The 12,028-nt window shown below is 60.9% G+C and overlaps 1 protein-coding gene across 4 annotated transcripts in view; it reads right to left on the bottom strand.

Moving 5' to 3' along the window:
- Tspan11 (tetraspanin 11) overlaps positions 1-12,028 on the bottom strand; it is a 57,449-nt gene that overhangs the window by 3,658 nt on the left and 41,763 nt on the right. For 3 of the 4 annotated variants that reach the window (XR_002390823.2, XR_015452186.1, XM_021248151.2), the window contains exons 4-7: positions 8,295-8,369; positions 7,526-7,630; positions 5,258-5,416; positions 4,987-5,073 (exon numbers count right to left, since the gene is read on the bottom strand). Coding sequence is in view for 2 of the 4 variants with exons in the window: in XM_021248151.2 (XP_021103810.1) it covers positions 4,987-5,073; positions 5,258-5,416; positions 7,526-7,630; positions 8,295-8,369 (426 nt within the window). In the remaining 2 variants the exon portion in view is untranslated. Of the gene's footprint in view, positions 1-4,986; positions 5,074-5,257; positions 7,631-8,294; positions 8,370-12,028 lie in introns of those variants that run through there. The other variant, XM_021248150.2, reaches the window with a different exon arrangement.

Here is a 12,028-nt window from a genome sequence, read left to right as displayed (position 1 = left end):
CACAGGGTGAAGGTGGAGTCCCCTAAATACAGGGACAATGTCCTGGCTTCCCCTAAATTTTCTCATGGGCCAGACAGTGGCAGCACAAGCCTGGGTGGGTGTCCGGGCTCCAGCCAGGGAGGAGGCCAGGCTGGTGGGGTGGTCACTGTCTCGAGGTGGTTGCTTGGCTGCAGGGCTGGCTCGAGGCAGCACTGAGGACAGCCCATTGCCTGCCTCTCTTGTCAGCTGAGAAGGAGGACAGCAGAGACTGTGGGTGCTGTGCTCAGCTCTCAGCCTCTGCGCTAATCCACCTCTGGGGTTCAGGGTCACAAGCCCAGGGGCTTAGGAGCGCATCTCATCTCGGTTGGCCTTCAGCAGGTGGCTGTCAGTTGTTCCACCCAGGTGTCTCCCAGCACACTCCTGACCCCCTTGTGCCTTGATTACCCGCCTGGGGGTCTGTATGCATCATTCTGATGTTGCTAAGGGGGCAGGGAGGAGAAGGCTGCCGCACTTCAGATGTACTGTGTGTTGTGTCCACATCTGCAAAGAGCACCGGCCAGGCGGCCTTCGAACTCTTGGATGGGATGTGTTTCCAGGGGCCTCTTCAGATAAGCACAGTACGGGTGAGCTGCATGGGCACACTCGCCTCAGTGTGTGTACACGCGTATGCATAAACGCCAAGCAGACTCCCCACCCTGACTCATGAGAGGGGTAAGGGACACTCATCTCCACGTGTGCATGTGAACACACGTGGACACACTCCCCCTTCCTAGATGTTGTGCAGGGATGGTCGCTGGCTTGGATCTCAGGGGAGCCCTGACTGGTCCCCCTTTCAGAGGAGGCAAGAAGCCAGCGCTAGCAGCTCCGGGCAGCCAGCAGGGGCGAACAGGGACAACACAGGAAAGTGCACTGCAGTCACTGGACTTGAGGCAGGCAGGCCAGGCCAGGCCGGGAGGTGCTTCTCCGGGGGCTGCCTGGCAGAGCATAGCCCAGGGCGGGCCCTGTGACAGGGGCCCAAGGTGCTCAGTTCCTCGAGATGTTTCTGAACCAGCACCTGGCTGTCACCAGAAGGCCGGAGGAAAAGGCCAGGGAGGTCCCTGGAAGCTATCCCCAGATGGTCTTCCCCTCCCCTCGAATAGGCTGCAGAGCCCGCCATGGAAGGTGCGAGGCTGCCTTGTCACTGCCTGGGCCCAGAGCCCACTTGCACCCCGCAGAGGGAGGGTAGTTGATGAGCCAGGCTCCCTCACAAGTGGGCGCCAGTGGGCTTGATGACCTTGGGTGGGGGAGTTCCGTCCCTCTCTGAGCCTCGTGCCTCCCTCTATCAACACAAACACCTCCAGTATTTTCCCTGGCCCAGAGCCTGTCCTGGTGAGACGCCTGAACAACAAGGACAACAGGACCCAGCCCCTCCTGCACCCTGTGTGACGCCAGCAGAGCCATGGCCCCTAGCGCCCTTCAGTGATGCCCCATTCCCTGCCAGCCAGCCAGGTCTGTGCACATGCCGACCCACTCCCTGGCTCTCACCCATTCTGCCACTTCCTGTTGGACTCCTTCCAGGATCCCCACACTTTACCTCCCTCAGGAAGCCCTGCCTGATGTCTTGGGCTGGTCAGGGCCTTCTACATTGCTCTAACCCTGTGCCTAGGACTGCACAGTGACTGCTATGTATGTGTGTGCTAGGGACTGCACCCTGCCCCTGCAGTGCCAGCATGGTCCCAGCCAGAACTCTAGGAGTTACTCTCTAAAGTTACCTAAACAGAGTGCCTTCAGAGTCCATGCCAAAATGGGGAGCAAGGTCTGCCCTGTGTGACCTTAGGCAAATGACTTCCCCTCCCTGGCTCCCATCTCTCTTGTGTCCCCAGCTTTCCCTGAATGAGACAGGCCCAGTGATAGTGTGGCCGAGGCGGCTGTGCAGAGGAACACCAGGATCTTGCAAAGACCCCTGTAGACTATTTTAGCCCTTCGTGCTGGGCTGCAGCCTGGCCGTGGGGCTTTCCAGCTTGCCAAGGTTGAGGACTGCTGCTCTGGGGACTTTGCAGAGCCCATCCCACTTGGGGGCAGAGCTCAGGGTGGCCTGAGTGGGTCCCGTCCCCACCTTTCCAGTGAAATCCCAGGCTGCATCTGCCGGACCACACCCCATCACGAGAGTCCGCAGCCCCCCAGTCTGGCCCCACATTGCACTACAGGTTTGATGCAAAACAAGGTAAAAGCTCAGTGCAAGGATGTGAAGTCTGAAAAGATCCAGCCTCTCGGCACAGCATTCTCAGGCACCAGGTTTTCTCCACTCTGGCTCTGTCACCCCATGGACCAGGGTGGAGTCCTCAGCCACTTGGGCCTTCACCGAGTTCACCCGGTGGGGGAGGCTCTTCGAGCCCCTTCCTCTCCCTCTCGGTGCAGAGTGTGCAGCCCCACCACGTCTCCCAAGCATAAAGGGCGCAGGCCCGTGCCTGCGAGGACACGTGACATACCTGGCTGCGCGCTCTGCTGAGTTCTCGGGCCTGTCTCCAGCTTCCTGCAGGTGCCACCCTGAGGCAGCTGTTGCTGCAGTGGCCGGTGCTTTACCCAAACTCAGAGGGCTACAGCCAGAGACGTCACAGGGCCGGGGCCGGCCTAGGGCTCCACACTGTGGTAAATCCGGTGCAGCCCAGCCTTGAGCCTGGGAGGGGCAGCCCCAGCAGCTCCCTCCTGCGTACAGAGGGCCTGTGTGAGATTTCCACTGACAAGCAGACACTGCTGCTCTACAAAAGGCTCAGTTCTTTTCCCCCATCCTCTCAAAAAAAAGCAACTGAAGAAAAATGGAAATAGAGCTTTTTGCAAATGAAGAGGACTAAGAGTTGGAAGGAGCAGAAGGGATGGGCGGAGCAGGGGTGAAGAGGGTGAAGGTGTTCTGTCGGGTGCCAGCTCCCTGCCGTAAATATGAGCGCTGTGTACCGCAAACATGTACCAATAAAAGGCAACTAGAAAACTGAAAACATTAAAAATGGCTAAAAAACGTTTGGCCTCTCCATTCTACAGGTAAGGAAACTAAGGGGAAATGTGATTCCCCACGGCCACACAAGGGCAGGGCTCTAGTCTGGAATCCAGGCTCTGTCTCCCAGCAAGGCTCCCCCTGCTCAGAGGACAGGGAGCATCAGACTGCCGGGCCAGGCGTCTGAGCTAAATCCCCAGCCCTCTGCCTGGGAGCAAGATTGGCCTGGGGGAGGCCTGGTGCGATGCGCGCGGCGGCTGTGCCTGAGTCTGACCGGCAGAGGGCGCTCTGAGCCGAAGCTTGGCCATCACAGAGCTCCGTGGGCTGCAGTGGAGAAAACTGGGTAAACTCACAGCTGCGGCCAGTGAAGACTGTCTTGGGGACCCGGGGGCCACTCCACAGTCAGCAGTGGAGCCCGTGCACGGAGGGGCGGAGCGGGGAGGGGACGTGTGTGTCTGCAGGTCCACTGCTGGCCTCCAGACTCTCGCAACTGCACGGAGGGCTCTCTCTGGCCCGAGGTTCACCTTGGCCATTACTTCTGCAGACACAGGGCCCGCAGGGAACCGAGCAGAGCAGACCAGGCTCGGTCAAAGTCCAGAGCAGAGGGTTCCTGGGCCCTCAGTGGAGCAGGAGCTGAAGCAGAGCAGGGGTGACCCCTGGTTCAGCACGCGGGACAGGAGGGGCCCCGCTGCTCCTCCCGGGGCTCTGGGCACGAAGGTGTGCGAGCCAGGGGAGCAGCTGGGACTGTTCTCCAAGACAATCTGCCTACAGAGAAATAATAAAAATGGTGTGTGTCACGGTCAGAAAACCTGCTCCCTGCTTGGCTCTTTCGGTGCTGATGCTCACTCCATGGCCGAATGAGGTGTAATCAACCCCTTTGCAAGTGAGTAACTGAGGCTCAGAGATGAAATAACTGGCTGTGGCCATACAGCTCAAGGTCACAGGACTGAGATGGGTCTTCCTCAGGAGGCTGAGGCCTCTCCCTGTATGTGAGGCTGCAACTGGCTCCTCCAGGCCTTGGACTGATGTGGGTGGAAGACATGGTCTGCAAGACTTTGCCCTGGAGTCTCTCCAAGCTAGGGGACACTGCCACCTGGATGTCTCTCTTCCACAGGCCTCTGTGTGGGGATAAGGAATTCGGAAAACAAGGGCCCACAACCAGGGGACCCAGGTGCCAGCTCCAAGTGTGAGAGCCTTGGAAAGCTGTCTCTCTGGGTCTCAGCTTTCTGCCTTAAAGGACAGGACACCTCCCTCTCACGTCATGAGGCTCCCAGGAGAAGCAGCGTCTGAAATACTCTGGAGCTCACAGAGAGCTTGAAGAAGCTCCCCTGACCTTGGCCTTCGTGTGGGCCAAAGCACATCACATCCTCACACAGGCCTTCTGAGGCTGGGAGACGAAGTGGAAGGACAGGGAGAGCCAAGAGCAGATGCAGCACTGGGCTTGGGAGCCCTGCAAAGTCCCTGCCCTCCCTGGACACTGCGTACAGCACTGACTGAGGGCTGAGCTGAAGCTACAAGGTCAGTGCCATGCAGCTCCTGCTGGCAGGCTCTGCTCGCTGTGTGCCCAGCTGACAGCTCCTGCCCAGCTTCTGGGTGGACGCGATGCTGACTTCCTGGACGGTGGCTGGGGAGGGTCATGGAGGGAAGAAGCAGGAGCCAAGGGCACTGCCCACCCTCTGGAGAGAGCTGGGTGCAAGAATATACACACAGCCTTTCATGAGGACATGTACGGGGACACATACCTCCCACACCTACACCAAACATGCACATGTGCCTTCAGTGAGCCAGTGAGACCCAGGTGCCCGCAGATACCCATGCAGCTCAGCCCAAACTGCCACCAACACTCTGCACACGTCGAGTGCATACACTCTCTCCTCCGAGGCCCCACCCTGCACAGTCCAAGCTGCCCCGTGTTCTCTGGGGAGCGACAACCACGAGGTCCAGCCGGGTGCACAGGGAAGGGTGGGAGCTGTAGCCTCAGTCACTGAGAGGGGCTGCAAGGGTCTCTGGACGACCCTGCCATCCCCAACCCCACTCACCTGCAGGCAGGCCACCCCGATGCCCACCGCGCCCAGGAGCAGCAGATGGTCAGCCAGGAACTGCTCCAGCCTGGGGACGCAGCCTCCCTGAAAGAGAGCACGGTCAGAGCTCCTTGGCCAGCTGGGGTGAGGAGGGAGGGCGGGACTGGGCCCAGGTGCCATGGTGTCTGACGGCCCTCAGGGAACCAGTGTCGCCTGCTCTGAAGAGACACCCTGAGGCTGGGCTTCTCATCCCCACTCCTGGCCTGGCCTGTCGGAGCTCAGCACTTACCTCCACCTGGTAGATGTTGGAGGGGTGCACCCGCTGGCCACAGCGCGCCACCACTGTCTTGCAGCAGCTGTCAGGCACCCGGCGCCCCTGGGCCTCCTGTGAGTGCACAAAGGCACTGTGCTGCCAGTCCGCTGAGCTGTTGCTGCCACAGCACTTGAACTAGGGGGAGGAGGCAGCTGGAGTGAGGGCCTTGTGTGTCCCTCCCTGGCCGCGGGTCGCAGATTTCACCCAGTCCACAAACGTTCTCCTGGGTTCTGCCTTCCCTGTCGTGAGTGCCTTGTCTGCAGGCTGGAACGCCTGCTCACAGCCTTAAATAGCCACCCAAGTCCTTTGGGGAGATCAGGATGGGGGTCCTGGGCCAGGGAGGGCTTGCAAGATGGGCTGGTGGGTGGATGCTGGGGTCCTGCCAGAGTGGGGCCATGGGCAGAGCCTGGAGCAGCACCCAGGGGAGGTCTCCAGGGTGTCACCCAGGAGGCAGGACTGGGGACAGGGGCCCAGCCTCACCTGAGGTCCTGGTGTCCAACTGGGCATTGAAGCCTGGAGACCCCAGACTGCAGGGGCACCGGGAGTATCCCAGAGCCCAGCCCACGGGCAGGTCAGCACGGAGCCCAGGGCCTGGCGTGAGCATCTGCAGCCGCCAGGGTGGGGAAACACCAGCCCGACAGACGCTGCTTCAGTGTGGACTCAGCCACTTCTTGCCCTTGCATGCAGGGGCACTGGGGTCGGATTCTGCACACGGCCAGGGACTGACTGTGTGTCGAAGCGAGGCTGGGCTGGGGCTCAAGCAGGGGCAGTACGGGTCGTAGTTAGTTGTGTTGGACAGAGGGCAGAAGCCCGTGCGTCGCGCAGAGGAGGAACGAACAGGAGCACACAGGCAGGCGGAGGAGCAGCAGGCTGCTCAAGGTGTGTCTGCTCAGGCCCCAAGGCTGCTGCTCTGCGGGGCCGCTTGTGAAATGAGGACAGGACGCTCCCTGCACAGCTGTTGTGAGGACTGGCCGAGGTGCCCGCATGAAGTGTTGGAAAGAGTCCACCAGAGCCAGCAGTCAGGGACACCCACCCCCAACCTGCTTGTCCTGCGTGTCCATGTGTCATGGACATACCTCTGGCACCCCGCAGGGCTGGGAAGCGGCCGCAGGAAGCCGCTGGCTCCTCGGCACGTGTCCCTTCCTGTCTGAGGTGCAGGCCAGGGTGCTGACTGTCCCTCAGGTCCTACTGCCTCTCTGCCAGCTGTGTCCTTTGTGCACACACCCGCACCCCAGCTCTGCTCAGTGTGAGATCCAGCCCAGCGCCAACTCCGGGTCCCCTTTCTGAGTTAGGCCCCCCGGCAGGGTCTGTCCCGTGCACTGTCTGGCTCAATTCTCACTGTGCATCTCTGGGTGGGCCCTTGGGTGGGGCTGCCCCTGTGCCCTGGCCTACTTCTTGTGAAGGGACCCTCTGGGTGCCCCACTGGGAGCTGAGCCTGCGTCTCAGGGACACAGGAGTTTAGGACTCCCTGACCTCCTCTTCCTTCCCCACTCGGAGCTCCCCAGCCCCAAGTGGAGTGTGCAGGGGCAGTGGGGAAGGGGCCCCAAAGTGGGCGGGGAAAGCAGCTGGCATTTCCCCACATGTGCTGCTAGGACTCTAGCGCACGCTGTCCAGTGAACTTCCTGTAAGGACAGAGATGTCCTGGGTCTGTGGTGGCCACATGTGGCTCCACGGCACTCGAACTGCACCCGGGGTGACAGGGATCAAAGTCTGCCCTTCATCTGACTTTGGGTGTGGACGTCCTACGAGGGCCAGGGCTGTGGGCCTCACTGGCACGTTCTGCTTGGCTGATTTGGGAAGCAGAGCCGAGTGCAGTCCCTCGGGCACACACTGTAAGGTCTGGCGGTTGCTTCTCTGACCTCTGGCTGCCTGCCCTGCCCTCCCCTCTGGGCCGTGGGCCCCGCTTCCTGAAGCAGGAGGGAGGCAGCCAGACAGGGGCTGAGACTGGCTCTTCTGGCAAGGCCAGCTTCCTGCGCAGAGGACCAGGGCGGCTTGGCAGCAGAAGGAGGGCTGAGGAGTGGCTGGGGAGCTGTGGCGGAAGTGAGGGCAGAGGATGGCAAAGCAAGCGACCCAGGCTCCGGGTGTTCGTGGAGACTGGGGACATCTGAGATGCAGTCTTGGCATTGCTGCTCTCAGGAGCTCATGGTAGGGGTGCAGCAAAAGCTCAGAGAGGGTGGGGAGCTTGCCTGGGGTCACACGGGTGGGAAGGGGAAGGGACAGAGTCCGGCTGTGCTCGTGGCTTACGTCCTGCTGCAGGCGATCCACTGAGGCTGTGACCTCCGAGGCCCCGGGCTGCCCGTAGCTCTCCGCCAAGGTGCGGTGCAGGTGCTGCTTCAGCTCGTCACTCAGCTGCAGAGGGGAGCAAAGGTGGGACCCCTGCCCCTCCATGGGCCGGTGGGCTCCAAAGCCTGCCCTGGATCTCCCGGACACCAAGGCCTGTGGCACTGGCAGGATGGCAGGGCTCTCGAGCGTCCCGAGAAGGCGCGGGCCGAGGGCCAAGGTGTCCAGGGCAGAGCCCAGAGGGGAGGGGCAGCTCACAGTTTGAGGGGCTGGGGGCCGGGCGCAGGCTGTGGGCCACAAGCTGCAGATTTGCAGTATGATGATGAGCTGATACTCCTAATGACAATGGCTGCCCTGTGGGCACCAGGACACTGCCCCTGCAGTCGTAAGGTCCCACCAGCCCAGGGTTGCCCTGCACATGACCCTGCGCCCTGCCTCAGAGGCCCCTGGGGTGGGAGGCAGCCGGACTGGTCACTTCCCCCTCGTCCAGCCCAGGCAGGCAAGGCTGGGCTCTTTCCTGCCTGGTGTTGCTCCCTGGCCCAAGCTTCCCTCTACATCTCCTTGGGAGGGACAAGGGTGGCCCCTCCCCAACTCCCTCACAGACACCGCTGCACCAGCAGACAGAGCAGCATTGCTGGGCCCTGCGGGGAGCCAGGTCCAGATGCAGAGCACTGTCAGCCCTCGAGTCAGGGCCCCCTGTGTGTCTGCCCTTGCTCCCCGCCCTTCCACTCACCCTCCGGTAGTACATGTGGGCCAGGACACCCGATACCAGCTCCACAAGGAAGATGACAAACAGCAGGCAGAAGTACTAGGAGCAAGGAGAGAGGGATCAGGGTGCTGAACATTTGGCCGAGGAGAGAGGTGGGCCTGCTGGTGACCCTCGCCCTGCCATGCTCTCTTCCCAGAGCTCTGGACCAACGGCCCCTGCCAGCCGCTGAGCCGACAGCCTGTGCCCTCACTCATGGGCTGCTGGCTCCACCAGGCATGCACTCAGTGTGCACCAAAGCCTCCTGGATGCCAGGTGCAGGTGCTGCAACCAAGTCGGTCCTGGCTCCCGAGCCCTGGAGGCGGGGGACAGACGCACAAGTGCTGTTACACACACAGCTACTGTCGAGCCCTGGGAAGAATGTGCAACCAGGTTGGGAGGACACATGTGAGGCTGCTGGGCGCTGCTAGACGCTGTTGTGTCCCTGCAGGAGCCAGCAGGTCAGACCCACGTGGGCTGGGAGGAGACAGGGAGAGGTGACAAGCAAGCTAGAAGCAGCGAAGGAGCAGGGGCAGGCAAGGGGAGAGGAGAAAGAGGCGCCACTCAGGAGCACCTGTCCCCAGACTTCCCAGCACCCGGCCGCACCAGGGACAGGCCCATGGTCACTGGGTCACTAGGTTCTGGGGACGGCCCAGGCTGTGGGTTAGAGCTGAGGCTCCAGGCTCCGAGGCAGGGCAGGAGCTGGACAAGGAAGGCAGCTACTGGCTCCTGAGAGGGCAGGCGAGGATGGGTGGCCTGTCCAGAGGCACAGCGGAACCACGGGCCGAGGCTTCGCCTGGCCTCCCTGTGGGTGCTCAGTGCATGCGCAAGGCTGCGGAAACACCGGGGAGGGGATGTTTGTTTTCACGGAGAAGGGACTGAGGGCAGAGCTGCCTTTGCATTAAGTCAACACCCTTCCTCCCCACAGGAACTTCATTCCAGCTTTGGAGCTGGTGCTGCAGGTCAGTCTCTGGGTCTGAAATGGCCCCAAAGGCTCACATGCTGATGGCTTGGTCCCAGGGCAGCAGTGTTCAGAGAGACTGGATCTCATCACTGAGCCGCCCAGTGGTGGACCCATCGTTTCATGGCATTCTTGGGAAGTGGTGGAAACTGGGAACTGGGCCTAGCTGGAGGACAGGGAGCACTGCGGGACAGATCTGTCCCTGGCCTCTCCCTGTGTCTCTGCTCTCCTTCCTGACTGCCGTGTATTGAGCAGCTTCCCTCTGCCACCCTGCTGCCAAATTTCTTCCTTGATGCAGGCTGAAAACAATGGCACCAGCTGACCATGGACTGAAACCTCTGAAACTATGAGCCAAAGAAACCTCTCCCTAAGAAGTCATCCTAGGGTGCTCTGCGACAGTGATGGAAGCTACTCACAGGGGCAGGCCTGTCTTATCACCCGCGGGCCTGAGGAGTCCCTGGCCTCCTTCCCTCCCTACTCAGAGTCTACACTGCCCCAGGACAGGCTCCAGCCTGTGTGTCCAAGCTCTGTCCAGCCCTCTGCAGGATTAGACGTCTTCTGGCTGAGGAGGTAGAGGGCTGGGCTCCCATCCCAGGATCCCACACCAGCCACAGGATGCCTGTGGCTCTGCCTGGAGGCTCGGGCCATCTGGGCAGGGGACTGAAGGCCCTGGGTGCCAGGGATGGGGTCTTGAGTGGGGAGAAGTTCCACTCCCTTGGCCTCTGGACTTTTCTCCTGTCTGCCTGGGTCTCAGGATGGTCCTGAATGGGACCAAGGGAAGCAGAGGTGGGAGCCCTACAAAACAGTGTGTGGATGGTCCCTCCACACACTCAGAGATGGGGCTGAAGACCCGGGCAGCCTGGGGCAATGCCACTCAACATGCTGGCTTCGGTCGGGTGGCCCCATGCCTGTTCAAATGGGAAATGTGCAAGGGCTGCACAGGCTGAACTCTGGCCTCCCCCGGTCCTGTGTGTGGGGCACAGGCTGGAGGGCCTTTGTTTCCTTGCCTTGGGTGATGGTGGTGCCGCCTGCCTTGTCCACCCCCATGGCAGGGAAGCGTGCTTCATGGTGTTCCACCTCCTCCCTCCCAGAGCTTGGGCTGGGTGAGAGTGAGCAGCCCTTGGAAAGCAGAGGCACCACAGCCCTCCTGCAGCTCCTCCGCCCATGGGACACAGCGTGGCCACCTTGTCACCCACCCGGGGCTCCCCTCACTGCATCAGACTCCTTAGGGCTCTGGGAGACTCTGGGCCCAAAGCTTCTCTCCAAACTGCTCCCCTCCCGGCACTGAGGGGCCAGGTCTGGCCACACAGGTCCCCCTGCCCCCAGGTGGGCACCTGGGCACCCCCTAGTTGAGGGACAGAGGAAGAGAAGTTAGTGCCCATGCACCTGGGACAACGTGGCCACTGGCAGCTAGGAGGCAGCACCTCGCCGTCAGCTTGAGTCAGGTGTGCATGCTAGCCCTGACATGTGTCTTGCTGGCCCCAGGGATGGGACTGCTACAGCTGTGTCTGCACACAGTGAAGAGAGGGAGATGGGGAACCCCACCCTCGATGTCACACAGGCCAAATGAGTCCCTGCAGCCTCTCAGGGACTGGCATCCACTGGGCTGTGTAACCTGGAAGGCCGTCAGTGGCAGGGAAAGGTGTGCAGAGCCGCCCCTCCAAGTGCTATGGCTCCAGCCTGCAGACGGGCCAGGCTGGCTCGGAGGGGGTCGAGCAGCTTCCTAGGCAGGAAGGCTGCAGGTGTATGACTCACCTGGGCAGGGGAGGCCCTGAGTCACTGAGGGGTGACAGCTCCAGGGACACAGGCAGAGAGCTGTGCTCATGGGGCTCCTCCCTCCTGGAAGATGCTGGCAGCCCTGGCGTGGAGAGGCTGCTGCGGTCCTGGTGATGCGTGGGCTCACACAGACACCCACCTCTGCCCTTCACTTCCCTCACCCTGGGGCCGGCAAAGCCATCTGAGGTCCTGTGCAACCTGAGGAGCTCTGCTCGCAGTCCGGTATTGGTCCCTGCACTCGGCCAGGGTGTCCAGCCTTCGACACCTTTCTCCCGGACCCCCCTGCCCAGAGCTCTGATATCTACTGGGCCTTTCAATGCCCCGCTGTCGTGGCTCCTCTAAGCCATCCCCGGTGGGCAGCAATTGCCAGCCCCTGGGGAATGCCCACAGTGCTTCTGTAAAAGGGATGGACACAAGACAGAGTCAGCTTGATGCAAAGAAATAGCACAGACACCCAGTGAAGAGCTACTGTGAGCCATGCAACTAAACTCTGGAGTATAAAAGCAAACACAGGAGAAGCGATAAAAAGGCTAAGTATGCTGATTTAGTTGATACCTCCCTCTATGCCCGAGCTGGACTTGGAGCAACTTACACATACAGAGTAAACTGGTTTCTTTTGAACTTGGCCTGCTGAAAACTGATTTGCTTTAGACTCTACCAAGCCTGAGCTCCAACTGGTTATTCTAACCCCCACGAGCTACCTGTGATGGGTGATCCTTCCATAACTGAGCCATCTGTACAAGACCAGCATAAAGAAAGCACTCCCGAATCCTACTTTCGGGGACCCTCCCCAGACACCCACAGCAACTGCTTTCCTTCTGGCATGTCTAACAAACACTCCCCCTTTGACCTGCTTTCCGTAAAGTCCTCTATGATTCTGTTCTTTGTGAGACAGAGGACTCAAGGTGTCCAGTGATAGCTGTTTCCCATGTCCTCTGCCCACCCCCCGCCTTGGCCATTTTCTGCTTGCTTCTTCCCTCCAGAC

The sequence above is a fragment of the Heterocephalus glaber genome, unplaced genomic scaffold (assembly GCF_053883595.1).
Source record: "Heterocephalus glaber isolate CG9 unplaced genomic scaffold, H.glaber_assembly_v1.0 deba00001444, whole genome shotgun sequence".
Classification (NCBI taxonomy): domain Eukaryota; kingdom Metazoa; phylum Chordata; class Mammalia; order Rodentia; family Bathyergidae; genus Heterocephalus; species Heterocephalus glaber.
This window is presented reverse-complemented; position numbering and strand designations above follow the sequence as displayed.